Raw genomic sequence first — 21,848 nt, 5'->3', positions numbered from 1 at the left:
TTTACTTAAAATTTCATTATTTATTATTAACGCGTTACTACATAAATGAATCAACATCAGTCCCTAGATTTCGGATCTCTAGCCACTACGGCCAAATAACAAAACGCTCCACATCGCGGCACAGGTTGAGCTGCTAAAAATGCTCCACCGTCTGGAGATTTTTCATACAACATTGGTTGTTTAGTAGGCGGCTTCTCATCATCTGGAGCTTCCGCTTCTGCTATACCGCCCGGCTACAATATACGCAAAAAATCAAACTGTCTGGCGATATACTGTAAATGTAACTTACCAAAAGATGGGCGATGTTAGGTAGGGTACTAGAGGGAGGGTTTTCTGTAAAAGGAGGCTGTAGTTCACCTTGTTGAATATTAACGACTAAATAATACATAAAGTCATTCCGTAACTTCATCTCTTCAATGGATCTATTACAATTTGTTAATTTTTTCATCCATTTAATCGCTTTTTGCCTATCTGTAAAATTGACAGACATTAACGACATTTTTTAAAAATTTTCATCAATCAAGTAGAAAACATGAGGAAAAACTACCTTCATTCGTGGGTAAATTAGAGAGCATAATCTTTGCCAGAAACATGTTGTAGTTGCAATCATAATTCAAATTTTCTGCTGTTTCGCCCATTTTTGCTTAAATAATGATAAGTTTACAAGAATTTTTATGTTCAAATTTGACAAATACAAATGACAATTATTCAAAAAAAAAAATTCAAATTGATTGATATAGTGTGTCTTACAGAAGCACACTACTGTCTAAATTCAATATATTCGTCATCAAATTTTAATACATAGCTTTACATTATCTAGTTTTATTTTATGATATAAAAATATATTTTAGAATTAATATATAATATCGTTGCACCTAGTATATACGCAACTTATATTACTCCTAAATATTTTGACAAATATAACACTCAGAATAGCCAACTGACAAAAACTTCCCTGTCATTAGGTTAAACTCTTGAAGTGCAATGCATTGTCGAAGTGAATTTTAATAGAAGTAATTTCAAAAATCGTATGAACAAGTACTAAAATCAATTATTTTTCAATAGTTTACAGTTTTTCACATAATATTTACTTAGAATATCGACGAGAAAAAATTTAAGATCAAATTTTTAAAATCAACACGTTTTTAAAAAGGTTACCCAGCCTTGACATGTTCAATTAGCATAATATAAAGTAAAAAATTTAAGTAAAAATGAACAAAAAGAAGCATCAAACCGATCCTACTTGTGACATTTCCTCAGAATCTGCTGACGAGAACCAAAATAACGTCGAGTGCTCTCACATTAATAAAGCCGTTGACCTGTCGAAAATCAGAAAGGCTCTAACGAGAACAGGATTTCTGACCGAATGCGAGGAATGTAAAAAAGTACCTATCCCGAATGATATGGGCGATATTGAATTCGATAACTCCCTTTGGTTGTGCTTAAAATGCGGACACCAAGCTTGTGGAAGGTATCGAAATCAACATGCTTTACATCATTACAAAACCCCTCATTCTGATTCGCACGCAATGTGTCTCAATACGACCATCTGGAGTGTTTGGTGCTACGATTGTGACGAAGAAATCAATCTCACTTGTAAGAAAAAATTGCTGGAAGCCGTTGAAACTTTAAGGAAACAGGCTGAATCTAATAAGATAAAACAACAACCAAGTATACCTCAGGTAACAGATAAAGTACGTACAGTTCTAATCTACATAATATAATAAAAAATAAGTTTCAATATTTTTTATGACAGCATTAGAGGTTAAGTTTTAATGAGTGTCACTTGTGAAATTATTGTGCCAAAAACATGATTTTATACTTTTATTATTATTCACTAGAAAGTAATTGATAAATAATGTAATGTAGTGTAATAATGATAAAAGAAATGATTTTTTACATGACTATTATGAATTCAATTAAAATATCAAATATTAGTAGACAAATTTAATTCATCTCAGATACATTGAGTCTCAAAATGGACAATTTTTAAACTGATTATAATAAATTAAAGACATATTTTGATAAACCTTTTGTATTGAGTATTTGAATACCACTATTTTCACTACATTTTCCAAATGGTAAGTTGATAAAATTACCCTTAAAAACATTCTTATGATTACTGCAAGTATTTTGGTAACGATGTCCTTGCAACAAACAAAGTAGTTGCAATGAACAAGTTTTATGACTTAAATTCATCCAAAACATACATGAGACTTAAAATCTTGTGACTGTACTACTTCCTAATCCCTTGTGAAGCACTATCATGATAATAAATCAAAGAAGACCTAGAAAAGTATGAGAGTTGATTCAATAATTCCAAGGTCACTTCAATATAATTACTGTAGCAAGAGTTTCTCTTTAGAAGGTAGAATTAGTACAGAAGTTAAATTTACTCCCTTATAAGCACCGATAGGTTCCTATTTAACATTAGACCATTAAAAGTAGCTATTTCAAGGTACCCAAACAGTCAAACCGTGGAGAAAATACATGGGACAATCTTTTCTATAGGGATAAAATTTCAGTAACTGAATTTGTATTGATTCACTGCTAAGTATTACAGCAACATTTTCAGTCGCATAAACTATGGTGGAGAGAATGTTATGCTTTGGGGTAGCTAAAGTTACAGACCTAGTTATGATTAAGGGTTGATCAATGTTCAATAGACCTTTTAGCACCATATGCATCTTAAGCTGAATAAAATTTAAGTAAAAATGATCTTTAGGAAGTGGAATTTTTCACTTAACTTCACTGTGTACTTTGGGAAGATATACGAACACTAAATGAGGTTTTAATAAGGCTTGTGAATAGAAAGATCAAGATGCAATTAGAAATCTGATTTTGAGTACGAATTTTTAAAATATATTCAGATTAGTTCAAAATATTTCAATTTGTAGAATGATGTTATTAATATTGAAAATAAAATATGAAAATTGATTATTTTCATGAAGAATAAAGTATTTTGTACATACTTGAATCAAAATTTTTAGGTATTAGATATAAATCCAACAATTAGTACTGGGGCAACGCCCAAACCCCAAAACTCTGTAACTTCTCTGCTTCCAAGAGCTAGGGGACTTTCAAATTTAGGAAATACTTGTTTTTTCAATTCTGTAATGCAATGTCTGGGTCAGACACCGTATTTAGTCAAATTATTAGAAGAAACTTCAGTCGAAGATCAATATTTCAAATTACCAGGTGGTAAATTAATTTTGGATAACAAAGAAGTACTTGAACTTGAACCGTTAGAGGGTACTTTAGAAAAATGGAAACCACTGACAGCAACTTTAGCGGAAACTTTGAGAGAACTTCAAAGCGGTAGACAAGAAGTATATGTACCAAGGATGTTACTATCCAGGTATTTAACTAATTCATAATTTAAACGATAATCGTGTGAAACTAGAGAGATAATATGGTTTTATTTAACAATACTGGAATTTTTTTTTTCATGATAATGTATAATTTTAAATTTATAATTTGCTATTTAAAGATTTTGTGTTATCTTACAGGCAATGAGGTCGATTTTAATTTTCATATCTTTTGTTATTAACTATTATAATTATTATTGATCTGATTATAAATTATTTTATGATTTTTTATACTTAATTAGTTCTTATAGTCTCTATTATTTTTAAATGGGTGTAATTCAATATCCGTTATGCTATTGAGTTAGAAAATTGTTATTTAATTAAAATAAAAAAAAAAACTTAATTAAGGAAATTACATCCCACTGTACAATTTAAGTAAAATAGTTCTAATAGGGAGATCGAAGATTACAATTTACCCCAAAAAATGCTTTAGATCGGGTTGAATGTTGAATTAGGGTGAATATGTCTCCAGGGCCATAACGACATGTTTAAAATGTCTCCCGGTTAGAAGGCGACCTCCAAACCATCTAATAAGTTAAATAAATTGAAAAAAAAATTTTTGAAATGCTTATTTCCCCGAAAAATGTTCCAGCAATTTTGAGGTTAGAAGTTGTAAATTCTAGGCTGTCATTTTTTTAATAAAATGTCGATATAAATGTAAGTGAAATGGTAAGAGTGAGTTTAGTTGAAATATTGTTAAAATCTCGTTGGAATAATAGTTATTTTGTAACGTTTGGTACGAATGGAATCCCATCTTTATACATATATTTTTTTATTCAAGACTCACGACTAAAATGCCACAATTTGGTGGCGGTGATCAACATGATTCTCACGAATTATTAAGACATTTATTAGAAGCTGTAAGGGAAGAAGATTTGAGGAGATATAAGGCTGTTATCCTCCAGAAATTAGGTAATAACTGATTTATACGTTCGTTTGATATACATTTCACAGAAAAATCAAAAAATCAATACACAATTTTTACATATTAAAAAAATATTGTAATCAATTTGAGCAAAAAATTACTTTACTAACCATTTGAACCAAAAACAACAACAAAAGGCCTCATTTCGATTCCTCTTTTGGCATCATTTACAGCTTGATTCGATATAATCTCATTCCTAAATTGAGTTTGGTCACAATCATTCAATATTTTAATGAATTTGATGATTATATAGTTTTTAATTATGAAATATCTATAAGAGACTCTATTGGATAAAGTCGATAAACCGGTATAGTGATAATTTCAACCTGATTTATACTAAAAACAATCTTCAGTCTTCATTGTACTAGTGTAAATTGAGGTTAAGTCACTTATATCGAACTGTTTCAACTAATATTGTTATTTCTTGTTGATGGTACCGCACAAAACTTTTCTCTTAGTGCTTCAAGTTCCATAAATTTGCATCAGTTACAGTTACTGGTTCTTTTTTATTCCTTCCTGATTTTTGAAACCATATGGAATATTTATATAACTTAATTTAGTCAAAAGGTCTTCTAATTAATCCAATAGCTGTATCACACTCTTCGTAAGTTAGATAAAGCTTTTGGTGAAGTGTGGGGCTCATTTAAAAGCTACAAGCATAAACAAAATTATTTTGAAATATACTATTTCTGGTTTTTAAGCAAATTACATATTTTCTACAAGTTTTTATCACTTTTTTTTGTAATAATTAATTGAGAACAAGATGGGGTGGGTAAAATGAGTTCTCTCATGCCCAATGAGTTTTTTCGAGGAGTGTATATTAAAATATTTTTACCATTTTTGTAGGTTTGAATAACAAAACTGATCCCGCAACTGTGGAGGGCGATAAAAAGAAAATAGTGAAATTCTATGGAACCCAAGCATCCGAAATGCTACTGCCAACAGAACAAGTTTTCAGAGGAGTACTGGTCAGTACTCTACAATGCCAAGATTGCGGACACACATCCCACAGGGACGAATACTTCCTCGACTTGAGTTTACCGATTAGTGAAAAGCAATTGCCACCGGTGTTGAGGAGGAAAGCCGAAGACATCGAAGATTGCAATAAACCTTCCAAATATCAGAGTAAAAAGGAAAAGAGAGCAGAAAAAAAGAAAAACAAGAAACAAAAAAGTAACAAGAATCTCCTTACCGATACTATAACGTTTAACAACGACGGGACGATCGTTAATAAAAGTGACAGCGAATCGGACGCCGATGTCGAAGATAACGTCGAGGTTCGTCGTTTATTTTCCCCAATTCGCATATTCTAATATCGATATTTTTTTTTTAGGAAACCTCCTCCAAAATAGCCAACCGCGAAGAAATCCCTAAAGGTACCGAATCCGGTTACAACTCTGATAAAATAGACAATAGCAGTCCTGATTCGAATAACAGGGACGTATCACCCGAGATGAGGGTAGACGACAGCGGTGTACCGAGTCCTATTATCGGAATGCTCAGCGTTTCACCGGGAAGTCCAGAAAATAGTCCGGCTTCCAGCGAAACGAATCTAGATACTTGTAGTAGTACTAGTCCGGTTTGTGGTCGTAACAGTCCTAATGATGAGTGAGTTCCATTTTCTCTATATAATTAGGTCATTTAGACCTTCCTATAGCCTCACTTGAATTCACCAAAACACCTTTTGATTAATTATGATATGATTCCCAATCAGTCGAGGGAGAAATTGTCAGTTGGAGACTGCATGGTGACCTCAGTCACTGCCTCAACAGGAATTACCTACACCTCTGGGATGGAAGTCATCTATAGCCTTGGACTTTTCTATATTTCTATGAACCATTCATGTTGCACTGATTACAGATTTTTACATCGATAGAATCCAATGCTTTGGAGGTAGTGAGTTCCTTGTCCAAATTGTGCCAGATACTGTTCACGATTAGGACTCAGGTACCATTAATCCTTCGGCACGATTGCTTTACCCTTGGATTAGGTGAAAAGCCTAACAGGTGTTTTGGCTTGAACCTTTTGATATGGATATGATCTCTAACCAGCTGAATAGGGATAAACTACGGTGATTTAGTTCTACTGCCAAATGGAAATTGCGTGATGACCTTAATCACTGGATCTATGAAATCCAACAGATTTTCTAGCTAACTCTACTGGTAGTGTAGTTATTTAACTAGTTCTTGACCTCATAACATGCTTTAGCTGGACCTCCTGGTTGGAAACCTTCAATGGAGTAGAGTTGAAGGGAGCCTCTTTCAAAGCCTATATATTTTGATAAACTAATCAGGCATCTTGCCCCAAACTTTCAACCTCACAAAGCAAACTGTAACGTTCACTTTGCTGCTGGACACTCACAGATATCATAATCTGTAATTTTCTCCTCCGTGTACCATTCCGGATGGATCCATGATGTCTATCTCATGGAGATGATTGCGTTCAGTTAGAAGACTAGTCGCCAGTTGAATTCCGTGGTTAGTGAAGTAGTTGATTGATAATAGAGGCTTGTGTCATAGCAGGTTTTCCCAATCATCCCTACAGAGGGATGTAATAACAACATTTTCGGTTACATCGAATTTATTTGTTGTTTCAGAGTTGTGGAGGAACTGGAGAGACCAGAATCAAGACTGGCGTTCGTAAGTAATAAGAACACGGATCTAAAAGTTGACCTAGGAAAACTTAGTTTAGTAAATGCTGATAATCGGAAAAAGATTTTTGATCGAGACGAAGATTGTAGTATGGAGGGCGCCTGCGGTCCTGTTCAGGAAAAGGTAGAGTTTTGTACAGATTTTGTTTGAAAAAAAAAATGGAAAATTATTATCGTAACAATTTTTTTTTTGAATAATTGAGACGTTAAATATTGTACCTTCGATATGATATCAAAGCAAACAGGATGTGTGAATAATTTTGGTTTAAAAATTAGTTTGGCAAATTTTACAATGGAATTTGTTTCGCTAATTTTCAGTAGCAGTCGTATTTATCTTACTACTTAGTTATTGGGACTTTCAATTTGCGTTTTCTACATTATAATTGAAGCTCGGATTACATTTACATAATAATATACTTTTTAAGACAATTCAGGTGAGATATTGAACAACAAACTTGTTGGTTTTCTTCCTTGGACGTTTCTGATGTTATTTCATCATTCTGGAATAATGTTATTCCCAATTCGTCCCTAGTAGACAATTAAATATTACAGGAAGAGGTTATTTTTAGTTTGAAAGAAGGTTAAATAAGGTCACCAATGTCAATAGGACTTTATTATATTTAACTGAGAGTGTAAAAAATTTTTTTGTGACTGGATTACCATCAATAATTGTCAATTGACAATTAAACAAGCTTCTTCTTTTGCCCCCAATTCTTTTTTGAATATTCCTGATGTTATTTTATCATTCCAGAGTATTTTAATTCCCAATTTGTCCTTTGAAGACAGTTAGATAATACAGGAAGAGACTGATAAGTTTAATAGAATCTTTAATACGGTTACAAATGTCGAAAGGACTTTATTGTCTTTAACTAAGATTGTGACATTTTTTTTGTGGCTAGAGTAGTATCAACGATTGTCAATTGACAATTAAACTAGTAAATGGAAGGTTCAACAAGTCATTAATGTCTATTGTCTTCAATTGTACAAGGGTAACAATTTTTTTTTGCACTAACAATAAGTGTCAATTAACAATCTTGTATGGTGAATATTTGAAATTTCATTTTTTAACCTCTACAACTCAGTGATTTTCTATTTTAACATTTTCTTTTATTACTGGAAATTTATTTGTACTTTGGAGAGTTTTTTAGTTATTAAAAATACTTTTCCTTTGTTTATTCATATTCCTTCGGTTCTGATTTTGTCCCATTTTGTTTTTTCCACCATTTTCTCAAGAATTTCATTGCATTAGCACATAATTTTAGTTTTGCACTTACCCTAAATTACCCATTTCTTTGTTGCATAGTTATTATATTACGTATTCTGTTTTTTAAACTGAATAAAACTCAAAGACTGATCTGTTCGGGTAAGGCCTTAGAACAAATAAAAGATTCACAACCTTATCAGCTAAAAAGTCTGAGGAACTTCTCAAGATGTCTAAAAACAAAAATTACACTGGTGGTTGGTCACTGTTAACACTACCGATAAGGTTCTGCTAATGTCCAACCATCTTTTGGTATCAGTCTATCAGGAAATAGCTTCTTTTGGTAGTAGTCTACTTCCGTAAAGGCTTAAGTACCTTGAAGGAAGAAAGTTTGGCATAAAACCCAGAAAAATAGCCCCTTTCGGTAAGAGTCTACGTACCCAAGGGCTAAGTACCTTCAAAGAAGGAAGTTTGGCACAAAACCCAGAAAAGTAGCTTCTTTTGGTAGGAGGCTACGTATCGAAAGGCTTGAGTACTTTAAAGGAAGGAAGTTGGACAACAAGCATAGAATAATAGCCTCTTGGTAGGAGTTTTGTACCCAAGGGCTTAAGTACCTTGAAGAATGAATATTTGACAAAAAAAAACAGAAAAATAGCTTGTTTTGGTAGTAATCTACTTCCCTAAAGGCTTAAGTATTTTTAAGGAAGGAAGTTGGGCACAAAAGACAAGACTTAAGTACCTTGAAGGATGAAAATTTGACCAAAAACCCAGAAACTTAGGTATTGATGCTGGAAAGTCGAAGAATCGAGCACAATCTTTTTTTTTGTTTCAATATCTGTTTGATAATTAATTTTGTTATGAAAACAAAGAGGTTATGTTTCAGTAATTTTCAATTATAATAACTTTCAACCATTCCAATTTCTCAATTTAACATAAAAATCAAAAATTGTTATTGAAATATACTTTTGATTTATTTTTGGCACAAACAGCCTATTATCTAGATTTAATAATTAGGTTTTGTAGGTCAATTTTTAAATTCTGTGACATTTTTATTTATTTATTTCGACATATTATTTACTTGCTTTCATTGGCATCCAATATTATTGAAAAGTCTGGTACATGCAGTGATTCTATACACCCAGTATTAAAAATTTTTAGATTAATTGCTCCCCCCCTCTATTTTGTTCTAGACCCAGTGTTTCATGAGGTCAGAGGACGCCGAGGAGGTTCATCATGATTACAACAAAATCGTAGATACTTAAAAAACTATTTGGAGGTATATAACCCATCAGAATTTATTTCCTCCTTCGGAAACATTTCCTTAGTCAAATTTCATTGTATCGGATTTGTTTCCGTAAACCTCTTTCGTTTGTGCTAGACCTTATATCATCAGATGCTTCTTGAGGTAGAAATGCCATGGAAGGAAGTTTGTTTTTGCTTAAATCTAAATGTCCAAAATGTCGAAGAAACTTTTCGTAGTGATCTAGCCCACCAGAATCATCCTTTCGGCTTCCTCCTCATTTGAAAACTTTTCCTCATCGGTCTTTCTCCTTTTGTGAATGTATCTGCTTATTTACTTCCTTGTCAGCTTCGAATTAATGATATTTGAAGTCGTTTCTCACTATTAGGTGATATATTTCATTTCGTATCTACCGTAATCTCCTGATTTAGTTTAGTTAAAGAATTTAGTTCAAATGTATTGCTAATTAGCCCAGACTTTTCAATAAAACTCCCCCAAAGACTAAAAATTATCTTCTATTTTACGTATCTGTTTTTAAATAGATGGAAGAAGATAATTGTATCGAAGACGATGACGAGGAGGACGACGACAGCTTGTGGTCCGTTACGATATCGTCTCGATATCAATGCGAAGAAGGAGAATGTTCGGTGCAATCGTGTTTAAATCAATTCACCGAATGCGAATTGATGGCTGGCAATAATAGGGTTAGTTGCGAAATGTGTACCAAAAGATTCGGGGGGCCCGAAAAGAAAACTGTATATACCGACGCTTCCAAACAATTACTCATCTACAATCCACCAGCAGTGTTGATATTACATTTGAAGAGGTTCCAGGTAAGAAACACCAAATCGACTGGAATAGTCTTTGCGCACCGCAAGAAAAAAAACCTTCCCAAGTTGACAAAGTTGAGTAGCTCCATTTCTCCTCTATAAAAACCTTGCTTAGTTGAATAGTTTTCTTCTAAAAAACTGCTCGGTTAACCCAGTTGAGGCAACTGTAGTTTTCCCCTTTCTTCTTCTAAATGAAACTTTGTTTAGTTGAGGAACAGCTTCACTTTTCTTATTTTTTCTAGTTAAACGAAGCTAACCAAGTTGAAATAGCTGCAACTTTGCCCCTTTTTTCTCCAAAGACCCCTATTTTAGTTCACCTTGTTGTAGCAGCTCCCCCTTACCCCTTTTTTCTTCTAAAAAAACCTCATTAACGCCATAAAGTTGCTGTTTTCTCTTTTCTTTCTCCAAAGAAACTTCTTTAAAGTTAACCGGTCGAAGTAGCTCCACTTCTGCGTTGTTTTTAACCTTCTAAGTGAACCAAATTGAAGCAACTGACATTCTTACCTTTCCTCTTCTTAGGAAACCTCGTTTACTTAAGAATTAGCTCCACTTTTCATTACTACTTCTGCATAAAACTCGTTTAGTTAAGAACCAGCTCCACTTTTCTTCAAAAGAAACTTTATTCACTCAATCAGATTGAAGCTGCCACTGTTTTTCCTTTTCTTTCTCCAAAGAAACCTCATTCAAGTTGACCGGTCGAAGTAGCGAAGTAGCTCCACTTCTGCGTTGTTTTTAACCTTGTTAAGTGAACGAAATTGAAGCAACTGACATTCTTACCTTTCCTCTTCTTAGGAAACCTCGTTTACTTAAGAATTAGCTCCACTTTTCATTACTACTTCTGCATAAAACTCGTTTAGTTAAGAAGCAGCTCCACTTTTCTTCAAAAGAAACTTTATTCACTCAATCAGATTGAAGATTGTTTTTCCTTTTCTTTTTCCCAAGAAACCTCATTCAAGTTGACCGGTCGAAGTAGCTCCACTTCGTTTAGTTAACCAAGTGGAGCAGCTCCTCCCAATGGAACGTTTTTCTTTGAAAATTTAAATATATTCAATGAATTTTTGTTTTAGGTTTACAGATTTCGATCGGCCAAAGTCAACAAAAACGTCAAATTCACCACGCTCCTAGATTTGGCGCCGTTTTGCTCAAAACGTTCCCAAAATTTACCGACGTTCGAATCTGGTCAAACTAAAGTTTTATATTCCTTATACGGAGTGGTAGAACACAGCGGCAGTATACACGGAGGTCATTACGTAGCCTACATCAAAGTCAGAGCACCATTAGACGAAAATAGTTATAGATGGCAGTATCTACCCAAAAATCAAATTAAAAAAAATGACAACGGTCCTAAAGGAGCGATAGGGGAACCGGAAATTCCTGCCGGTAGATGGTTCTATATTAGCGATTCCTACGTATCCGAAGTACCGGAATCTAAAGTGTTAGCAGCGCAAGCTTATTTACTCTTTTACGAGAGAATTTTATAAATTTTTTTTTGGAATTTCTATTGTGGATAGATCCTTTTGTAAAAAAACGTACGGTCTCCATCTTGGATTTAAGATAAAGAGTTTTTCTCGGTTTATTATTATTTATAATCAATAGAAGAAATTTGTTGAGATGTTTTGAAGGTTGAACTTAAATTTTTGGTATATTTCCATGATATTTTGGATCCGAACGGTATAGAACAACCAAGCAACACTGTAAAAATATTAAATTTCAAAGTCACTTTGAGATTTGATACAATTTCAATGAACTTACTAAAACTTCATTCAATATTACACACAAATACATAGGCAGTTCACAATGTATTTATTACACCAATACTCATTGCGGGTTTTCATAAATCGTTGGTTCTTACCCGGCTCGAAAGACCAGATAGGGTCTTTGGACTGGTTTGGAATTACTTTCTCTTTGGAATAAATTCACTGCCTCATTGTTATAACTTTTCATAAATAGCTGGTTCTTACCCGGCTCGAAAGACCAGACAGTGTAATTGGACTGATAATAATCGTAGTCGAAGTAGAAGTAGAGGGAAATCCTATACAAGACTAGTTAGTCATTTGTAAGTCAATTTGATGCATATTTGGGGATCACTCGATAACACTGCGCGTTTTTTTTTGTCTTTTTAAAGATAGCATGTTCTTAACAATTTTCAAGGATCAAACAGTTTAATTGGGAGAGTTGGACTGTTCGATTGGTTTCTCTTTGGAATAAACACACTCCCTTGTTCTTGGAGCTTTTCTTAAATCCTTGGTTCTTACCCGGCTCGAAAGAACAGATAGGATAGTTGGATTGGTGTTGGCTTGGTTATTGAAGTTTCTCATGAAACGGTGGTTCTCTTCCGGCTCGAAGGACCAGACAGTGTGGACTGATATTCGTAGTCTGCTACTGGTTCCTGTTGGAAAGTGGGACTCTATGAGAAATAATAACAATTTCGTGTGGGGTACGGTTTATTTATGGTATTGTTCTGATAAAAGAAAACTTTTCCTCTAATTCCTCTTATTCTAAGTTAATTTCATGCATATTTCATGATTACTCGATTACATTACCTGATTTTTTGAGCCTTTTATAGATGGTTTTTATTAATCGTTGGTTCTTATACGACTCTGAAGAACCAGACAATGTGATTGGATTGTAAAGATGGTTTGGAACTGGTTTCTATTTGGAACAAACACCCTCAGTATAATGGAAAGTTTGTAATTGGTTTCTCTTAAGAGTAAATATTGGTTCATATCTTATAATCACTCAATTGGAGTCTTTTATTACTTATTAAGTTTGATGGATCATACAGTTTAATATTTTCATTCTGGATGATTGTAATTGCAAATCGGTACCTATTTTTGTTTTAAACGAATCCATGTATGAAATTTATCCACTTGTTTGTTTCCGTGAATACAAAACGAGATGGTAACCCAGTTTTTTATTGATAGATTTCGGATCCCATAGAATCAATGCTATACACTAATAGAATTGAATATCGCATTCAAATAGGAATTCTATTGTCAAATACACGTCATTTTTGACAGCTTGGATGTAAAATGTAAAAAAAATTTTTGGTGCTTAGCGAAAAAGTTAGTATACAATAATTAGGAAGAATTGTGCCGAATTGATGGACCTATATGATTAAACAATTATTACCATTTTTTTTTTGGAAAAACGTAACTTTATTGTGTATTTATTAAATAATTTTATACTAAACAATAAGTTTTATTCCTTCCCTTTTTATTATTTACAAATATTCCGTTCCTGTTGTTCCAAACTTCCATATTTATTCTCCGTACGATTATTACATGGGAAACATTCCCCTGCTTCTCTTCCACTGCGCCCCGCTTTTCCTATTGTGATTAGCCCTCGAGGATTTGTTGACGTTCTTCTTATCTCTCGCTTTCAAAACGTCCTTCTCTTGTCCTTGTCCTTTCGGTTTACCGACAACGTTTGATTTCGTTTGTTGTGGCGGTCGATGGTGTGATCTGAATTTCGCTTCTCTTCTTTCTCGTATTACAGCAGGATCTTCACAGAAGTTCATCCTGTTCCTACAATACACAGGGAAATAATTACAATCAACAATTTTTTTTTCATATTAATTAACATTAAAATATATGTAACAATTTCAAGAACCGATTTGTTCGATCCTTCTCCAGTTGTCCAATTGAACCTCCTGGGGATTTATCTAAGTAGTTGCTTTAGTAGCCACTGAGGTTCATTAATAGTGGTCTGCAGTTCAAAATAGAAGCCTTAGTAGTCGAAATAATAGACTGTAGGACAAAATAATGGCTTTAGAAGTCGAAATACAAGCCTTAATAGGTCAAAATTGTAATCTGCAAGACAAAATAGTACTCTCGTAGCCTTAAGACCCAAAATAATTGAGTGAGAGTCAAAATAGAAGCCTTAATGGTCAAAATAATAGACTTTAGGTGAAAATAGTAGTCTGTAGGACAAAACGGCAGTTTGTGGATCAAAATAGTAGCCTCGACAGTCAAATTAGTAATCTGCAGATCAAAACAGTAGCTTTGACAGTCGGAATTGTAGTCTGGAGAGCTTTAGGGTCAAAATAGTGGCTTTATAGACAAAATAGTAAACTGTGGGTCAAAATATTATTCTGCAGGACAAAATAGCAGTTCGCAGATGAAAATAGTAGCCTCGACAGTCAAATTAGTAGTCTGCAGAACAAAATGGTGGCCTTAATAGTTAATATAATGAACTGAAAGTCAAAATAGAAGCCTAAATAATATACTGTAGTTCAAAATAGTAGTCTGCAGGACCAAATAACAGCCTACAGGTCAAAACAATAGACATGACAGTCGAAATAGTAGTCTAGAGATCAAAATATTGGCCTTAGAGGCAAAATAATGGACGGCATGTCGAAATGGTGGCCTTATAGACAAAACAGTAATCTGTAGGACAAAACGGTGGACTGTAAGTCATAATAGTAGTCTGTATGTGAAAATAATAGTTTGCTGATCAAAATAATGGCCTCGATAGTCAAAGTAGTAACCTTGACAATCAAAATAGTAGTCTTAATAGACTGCTAATCAAAATAATGGCCTTCATACTTAAATAGTAGTTCTGCAGATCAAAACAGTAGTCTTGACAGTCAAAATAGTGACCTTAATAGTAGCCTGCATTTAATCCATAGTATTTGTTGATTACTGATATATAGAAATAGTATATAACTAACCTCTTGTCACCTGATCCGCTTTGGGTATCAGATCTAACGTTCGTTTTCTGAGTACTACTTTCGGATAATTCTTCTTCAGATTCACTGGAATCACTAGCGACATCATCGTGATTAGGATTGTAAGTGAGTAGTTCTTTTTCTAATTGATTATCAGCGACTTTAATAGGTACATCATCGTCGTCTCTATCATCATATTCGTCATCGTAGAGATAATCATTAGAATATTGACTAAAAAATATACAGTATGATCAATCTTTGCCATCGAAACTTTGATAAATAGCCAAATAGAAGAAGGAAATGGATATTCCTATGAGAAGAAGAAAACATTTTGGATTAGTACTTACATTTTTTCCAAAAATATCGGTTTCAACTGCTTGATCTCCCCCTTATCATTAAGTAAAGCCAACGCGTCATCATAATCGGGTTTCTTACCCCGATAAGCCAAAACGGGCTTTTCAGGTTCCGGTTCCGGGGGTATTCTAATCTCGTCGAAAGGAATTTCGTACAAGTGAGGCGGTAGATTTTCTTCCAAAATAGCATTTATCACATCGGAGGAATTAAAATCGTACGCTTCCAAACATTTCAGAATAAATCCTGAAAATAACAAAATTAAATTCAAATTTCATGTAAAAATTGAAATTCGATTTCGTACCGTCACCAAAATGAGGAAACATATCCATGATTTCCTTTATTTTAACATCCAATTCAACTTCGTTATTTCGTTTTTGATTGGTTTCGGAAGGACCTGCTACTGGTTCCACTTCTGGTTCTATTTCCGGTGGTTTAAATCGTTTGAATACATCTTCGATTGTTTCGTTCTTCAATTTTAATAGTTGTATTAATTTTTTATGTCTAGGAAGTTTGTTTATACAGGATACTATGAATTCAGTTCGAGTTGTGTCTCTAAATTAGAGGATAAAGAAAAATTCTCAAAATTAAACCATAAGTGCATTATTATCAAACTAACTTTAAATTTGTGGTACCGTTGGTGACTTTGAAGGCCTTTATGGTGATTGTAATTGTCAAAATCATGTTATCATTGAAAAATTAAACTGAAATCAGCACTAAAAGCAACAACAATAGTTTAAATCATTTAGACGGTTCTAAAGATGATTTTTAAACTTGCTACTTTTATGGGGAAGACCAAATTCGTTTTAGAAGGAGTTGAAATGTATTTTGATCCTTAAAAAAAGATTTTTGACTGTTAAAATCATGATTTTATTAGACAATGGAATCGAAATCAGCAACTAGAAGCATTTAGAATGGTTAAAATCACTTATATAGCTCTAATAAAAGTATTTAAACTTGTTATCTCAATGAGAAGAGCCAGAGTAGTTCCAAAAGGAGTTTAAATGTATTTTGATCCTTAAAAAAAGAATTTTGACTGTTAAAATCATGATTTAATTAGACAACGAAATCGAAATCAGCAACTAGAAGCATTTAGAATGGTTAAAATCACTTATACAGCTCTAATAAAAGTATTTAAACTTGTAATCTCAATGAGAAGAGCCAGAGCAGTTTCTAAAGGAGTTGAAATGTATTTTGATCCTTAAAAAAAGACTTTTGACTGTTAAAATCATGATTTAATTAGACAACGGAGTCGAAATCAGCAACTAGAAGCATTTAGAATGGTTAAAATCACTTATATAGCTCTAATAAAAGTATTTAAACTTGTTATCTCAATGAGAAGAGCCAGAGTAGTTCCAAAAGGAGTTTAAATGTATTTTGATCCTTAAAAAAAGAATTTTGACTGTTAAAATCATGATTTAATTAGACAACGGAATCGAAATCAGCAACTAGAAGCATTTAGAATGGTTAAAATCACTTATAGAGCTGTAATAAAAATATTTAAACTTGATACCTCAATGAGAAGAACCAGAGCAGTTTCTAAAGGAGTTTAAATGTATTTTGATCCTTAAAAAAAGGATCTTGATTGTCAAAATCATGATTTTACTAGATAACGGAGTTGAAATCAGCAACAAGAATAGTTAAGGTTATATGATTTATATAGTTCGGATACTAATATTTTAACTTGCTACACTTAAGAGGAAAATTGGATTGATTTTGGAAGGATAGTGTTTTAGTTTGAACTTTAAAAAAAGGATACAGTGCAGTACAACTTTCAAACATTTCATTTTGGCTAGCAACATTATATTTTACGTTATAATCACAGATAAAATAATCATCTTCTAAAGCTACGTTCATTAATTTCAAATATAGTTCAACCAATTCTTCTTGTTTTTTATCATCGCCCCTATAACATAAAATAATTACTTTTAATTTTAATATCGATTGTGTTACTTACAAGCATTCCAAAGTTTTGTCTAAACAGTAAGAAACAAACATGTGATAAACATCGATAAATTCAGATCGACCCAAGTTAATCTCATCGAATACTCTTTCGCAAAGCATCGTTTGCATTTCTAATTCTTCTCTATTACTCATCAACTCGTAAAGTTCTCTGTAGATGCTCGTATAAGTAAAAGGCAACCTGAAATGAATAGTGTGAAAATTAGAAACAAAAACAAGGATTTGGGAATATGAAAAAGTAACTAGAAGTAACCAATTTAACATTTCTTACAAGATTAACAATCAGAAATAAATCAGAAAGTTGGTAGGTTTTCCAGAATTGGAAATACGTGCCACTGAAGTTGGTCAAATATCGATTGATTTCTCAGACCCTCTTCATCATTATTTTCTGCACCTATCTCTCCATCATTCCGCTTCAACTCCAATTATAAGCTACATACACAACTTTCGCTAACTCACAGGTTCCTCTTGCAACCACAGTAAAGGATTTCCTGCTTTCCGGTCCTTCTACTACAAATTGAACCAAAATCCTTGCTTGTCCCTGAAATCGGGAAATCAAGTTTTATTTCACTTGCAAGTAGATCTGTGCTTTGATGGTTCGCATCTTGTGCTAATGGATCAAGAAGATTAGCTGATAAATTTTTCTTTCTACTTTTTATTTTCGATCTGCAGTTAGCAGTTTAGGGGATGGAAACTTCTCAATGAGAATTACTTCCAATTTATTGAGCTTCGTCATTAGATTCTTGATCGGCTTTGTCATTTTGTCAATCCTCACCAAGACAAAATCACCGAGAATCCTTATTTCCAGCTTAAGGTATAATTTATAAATGCCCAACGCTAAAAATGGATTTGGGCGTTTGCCCATTTTATAAATGTCCAATCCATTGGGTATTTGCCTGGCTCGCATCACTACTGCTACTAATAAGAATTTATATTGAGTAAAGTAAATTAAATGAACTTACCTAAAAGGCAAATCTTTTTTTATGCACAATTCCATAGCAGGTTTATAGTATTCTAAAAGGGTGTGTAATAACGACATCGTATTCAACAGGTAACTAACTACTGAATAAACCCAAGTTAAATTGAATATTGAGGGTCGAGGGGTAACTGCAATCGGAACTACAACAGCATTTTCCCTAAATCCGCAAACGTGTCCACCTATCATTTCTAATATCTAAAACAAAATTATATAAGTACAGATATATCAAGAAATAAATATCAAGCTGTATATCAAATTAATTTTTTTGTCCAGTACTGCATTGTTTGTATCAATTTTTATATTTTTTCTTTGCTTATATATTTTTGCTTACTATATTTTTTTTAATAACTAAGTGAACCATTTTAAAATTGATGATGTGTGATGACTTCTCACAATATTATAATTAAAATAATTATTTCCATGTAATGTACCCGTTTAACATTAAAAGTCCCTCTACAGACCGAAAAATTTTTATTCATAGAAAATGCTGAATTATGATGGGTCATTTGGTCACTAATGGGTTGAGATAAATATAATACAATACATCTTCTTGTTAAGAAAAAATTAAAAAAGATTATTAAGAAGCGTAGAAAGTATAGAAAAAAAACTATTTTTTATAATCATTCATATAAAATTTTACAATATAGTATATATTTTTTTACTTACCAGTAAAGTTTGATCAATGCTCCCTTCAACTTCCTTAAATTGAAAATCCAAATGTGTTGTATCGTTAAAATATAACAAAGTTATTGAATTAACAAATTCGACATTGAAATCTTTATAAATTAACGATAATGTGTTAACAATAGGTAAATTAATTAATTTCTTTTCTAATAGTTTTTCATAAGCATATTCTTCAGATAAATATTCATCCTGAAACAATAAAACTGATTGTTATATACAATAAGGGTGAAAAAAAAAGATAAACTTACTTCTGATGCTCTAAATTGTATCAGTCTTTTATAAACCTGTAGAAACTTTTCAAATACTGTACTATAAACTTTGGCATATTCGTCTTCTAAATACGCCACTTGATAGGGGAGTATGGGATTTAGGATAAAGCTTCTTAATGAAACAGCAGCCGATGGTTCGAATAAAATAGTACACCAGAATTGGTGGAAATTACATTTCAGCAAATAATCTAAGCTATCTATATACAATAAATTGTTTGCTAAAAAAGATATATCTTCTTCTTTTGGAAAAGTGAAGATATACGGTTGAAATTTATACAAAATTATTTTTGGCAGCCATCGTTTATCCTAAAAAAATTATTTATATAACTGATTATGCATATTATTGGAACTTATGAAATATTATTATCAATTTCATATCAATATGAATATCACACAATTGAAAATTATTCAATAGTTTGGATTTAGAAATAATCACTCGACAATCAACCAGGTACATAGAATAACTATCTTTCTTGATGCACCCCAAGCGTTTGATAAGATTTGGCATGAAGATTTCCAAAACAATAATCAGAAATCCTCGATTCATACATAAAGGAAAGATATTTTTGAATCAAAAGTTTATTCCGATCTTGAAGAAATTAAGGTTGGAATACCAACAAGGAAGTGTTCTAGGCCCCTACTATTCTGCTTTTCTTATAGTAGGAAAGAGCAATGAAGAAGCAACCAACAGCTGTCCATCATATCTATGATTTGACGATGGGATGGATCAGTAGATTTCATTCCATATTAACTTTACAAAGAAAAAGTTAGATCGTATTCTAGTTAGAATAAATAATAATCTTATTCCACACTCAAAAATAACAAAACACTTAGGTATTACCTTAGATGCTAAACTTAAAAAATTTGGACTGAAATATAGAAAAATGTACTGGCTAATTGGAAGAAACTCCACTCTGTCTTTACATAATAAACTTATGCTTCGTAAACAGATACTTAATCCAGTATGCACCGGAGGAAGCAGCTTAGTAATTAGATTAAGTTAGCATTGAATTAATCATTGGTCACTGTTGACTAGATTGCAATATACTATGGGTGTTTAATTTAATCAAAAAATGACTAGTCAAATTAATGAAATGAGCCGATTGATTTAAAAAAAAAAACATAGTTTGGAAGCATGAAATTTAGACAAAGTATTGAAGATCTAAAAAAATAAAGAGGAGACACAGTATAGTTCATAGTTGGATTGTGGTTAGTCAAGAAATGTAGAACTCATTGGCATTCTGACAGACCCATAGTGCCCCAATTATCAAAGACTGATTTCCTTTGAAAAACTAATCAGGTCTCTTTCAGTTTCTTTCTCCTATATTCACCAGAGGCATTCTTTATCATCCTTGTGTAGGAATGGTTAGGTTAGATGTCCGTATCCAGTAAAAAAGACCAGTCACCAGTTGAATTTCACGTCTGTTTAGTAAGAGAAGCAGATTGTCCATCTATATGTCTTAGCTTGCCTCATGTCAAATCATCCATCTCTACAGAATCTGTGGTGATAACAGACTGTTGTCTTAGAGACTTAATGTCAACATTTTTGGCTACACCAAGAATGCAATTATGGCCCATTAGTGGATTTTCTGATCCCAATCTAACGAGTGAGTTCGCCTCATCATTGGCACCCAAATGAGCTATACTTTGCAGCAATAACTTGAAGAACTTTCCCACATTCCAGTACAAGTCTAAAGTACATAGTTCCAACCATTAAGGCTTCTATGGCAGCTCTAAACACATTGAGATTACTGTTTCTATGGTGTCAATCAAGTATCTCACATTCATATTCAATCATACGAATACTTAGACTTAGAAGATGTTAACATGTTACCCAAAGAAGAAAATTTCTCTTATTTTACCAAAAGAAGTTGGGACCTGTAAATAAACTGGAAAATTATAATAGAAATTGTACTTACCAAAGCTGGAATAATTTCAGATTTTTTGTTGTAAATTTTTTTTTGGAGTACATCTTCGGGTAATTCTAAATAGTCCTAGAAATATAAAAAATTGAAAATAAAAGAATAAGTAACACTTTCATAAAATTAAACTAACAATGATTCTGTGAATCCCACAGTGTGACAATCAAATATTATCAGTAATTAAGTAATAATAAATTTGATTTCAGTGAAATTCTTAATTCATAACTCTAAAATAATTACAATTTATATATGTGATAAAAAAATTAATAGTTGTTGCCAAATATGTTGTAACTTACTAAATCTTTAGGAATATCATGTTTCAATTCATACCAAATTCTTTCCAAATGTATTTGATTTATGGGTAATTTACTTGGATTCTAAAATAATATTTTAATACCAATAAAAGGATAAAATATACCTCTTATTTCATATATATTACCTTAAATACAGTAACATATTGATAATTGAAACTTTGATTACTTTTTTCTAGGATTTGTAACTTTTGAAATTCCTCTTCAACGTTATTCATGTCAGTTATGTAGTTTTTTTATGAAAAAAATATCAAAGTTCAACCAAAAAATTAACTTTTTCAACGGCACCTCTAATTCTAACCCAATATTTTTAATATTATTGTCTCGCACTATACGACAAGTGTCAAGCAGTCAACCACTTCTTTTTTATTTTTTTTTTAATAATTTTTTCATTTAAATTTGATATAATATTATGCTATAATTATATAAAACTCGTTAATTAGCTAGAATTATATAAAATACGTTAATTATTATCATTGTTATAAAT

General features: G+C 32.4%; 3 protein-coding genes across 5 annotated transcripts; 1 reads left to right on the top strand and 2 right to left on the bottom strand.

The window, feature by feature from the left end:
* LOC130899397 (uncharacterized) lies at positions 1-728 on the bottom strand. Its single transcript, XM_057809316.1, has 3 exons — positions 548-728; positions 290-471; positions 1-233 (listed from the first exon to the last, which is right to left on the bottom strand). The coding sequence occupies exons 1-3, from the start codon at positions 636-638 to the stop codon at positions 57-59; spliced, it is 450 nt and encodes a 149-aa protein (XP_057665299.1). The 5' UTR covers positions 639-728; the 3' UTR covers positions 1-56.
* Positions 729-938: 210 nt separating this feature from the next.
* LOC130899208 (ubiquitin carboxyl-terminal hydrolase 16) lies at positions 939-13,412 on the top strand. 3 transcript variants are annotated; one of them, XM_057808952.1, is made up of 8 exons: positions 939-1,694; positions 2,991-3,358; positions 4,150-4,280; positions 5,140-5,570; positions 5,627-5,901; positions 6,890-7,067; positions 9,927-10,217; positions 11,282-13,412. In XM_057808952.1, exons 1-8 carry the CDS (start codon positions 1,212-1,214, stop codon positions 11,693-11,695), a joined length of 2,571 nt encoding a protein of 856 aa, XP_057664935.1. In that variant the 5' UTR covers positions 939-1,211; the 3' UTR covers positions 11,696-13,412. The 3 variants fall into 3 exon arrangements, with proteins under 3 accessions (XP_057664935.1, XP_057664937.1, XP_057664938.1); XM_057808954.1 differs by having other exon boundaries at positions 954-1,682; XM_057808955.1 differs by having other exon boundaries at positions 954-1,694; positions 6,890-6,932.
* Positions 13,349-21,844, bottom strand: LOC130899209 (activating signal cointegrator 1 complex subunit 2). The gene is made up of 12 exons (XM_057808956.1): positions 21,490-21,844; positions 21,347-21,427; positions 21,048-21,122; positions 19,108-19,434; positions 18,842-19,048; positions 18,159-18,370; positions 17,192-17,377; positions 16,994-17,140; positions 15,539-15,789; positions 15,231-15,480; positions 14,887-15,114; positions 13,349-13,741 (listed from the first exon to the last, which is right to left on the bottom strand). Exons 1-12 carry the CDS (start codon positions 21,577-21,579, stop codon positions 13,495-13,497), a joined length of 2,301 nt encoding a protein of 766 aa, XP_057664939.1. The 5' UTR covers positions 21,580-21,844; the 3' UTR covers positions 13,349-13,494.
* Positions 21,845-21,848: the final 4 nt, after the last annotated feature.

Source organism: Diorhabda carinulata, chromosome 11 (genome assembly GCF_026250575.1).
Source record: "Diorhabda carinulata isolate Delta chromosome 11, icDioCari1.1, whole genome shotgun sequence".
Taxonomy (NCBI): domain Eukaryota; kingdom Metazoa; phylum Arthropoda; class Insecta; order Coleoptera; family Chrysomelidae; genus Diorhabda; species Diorhabda carinulata.
The sequence above is the reverse complement of the archived record's forward strand: the minus strand, read 5'-3'. Positions and strand labels throughout refer to the sequence as shown.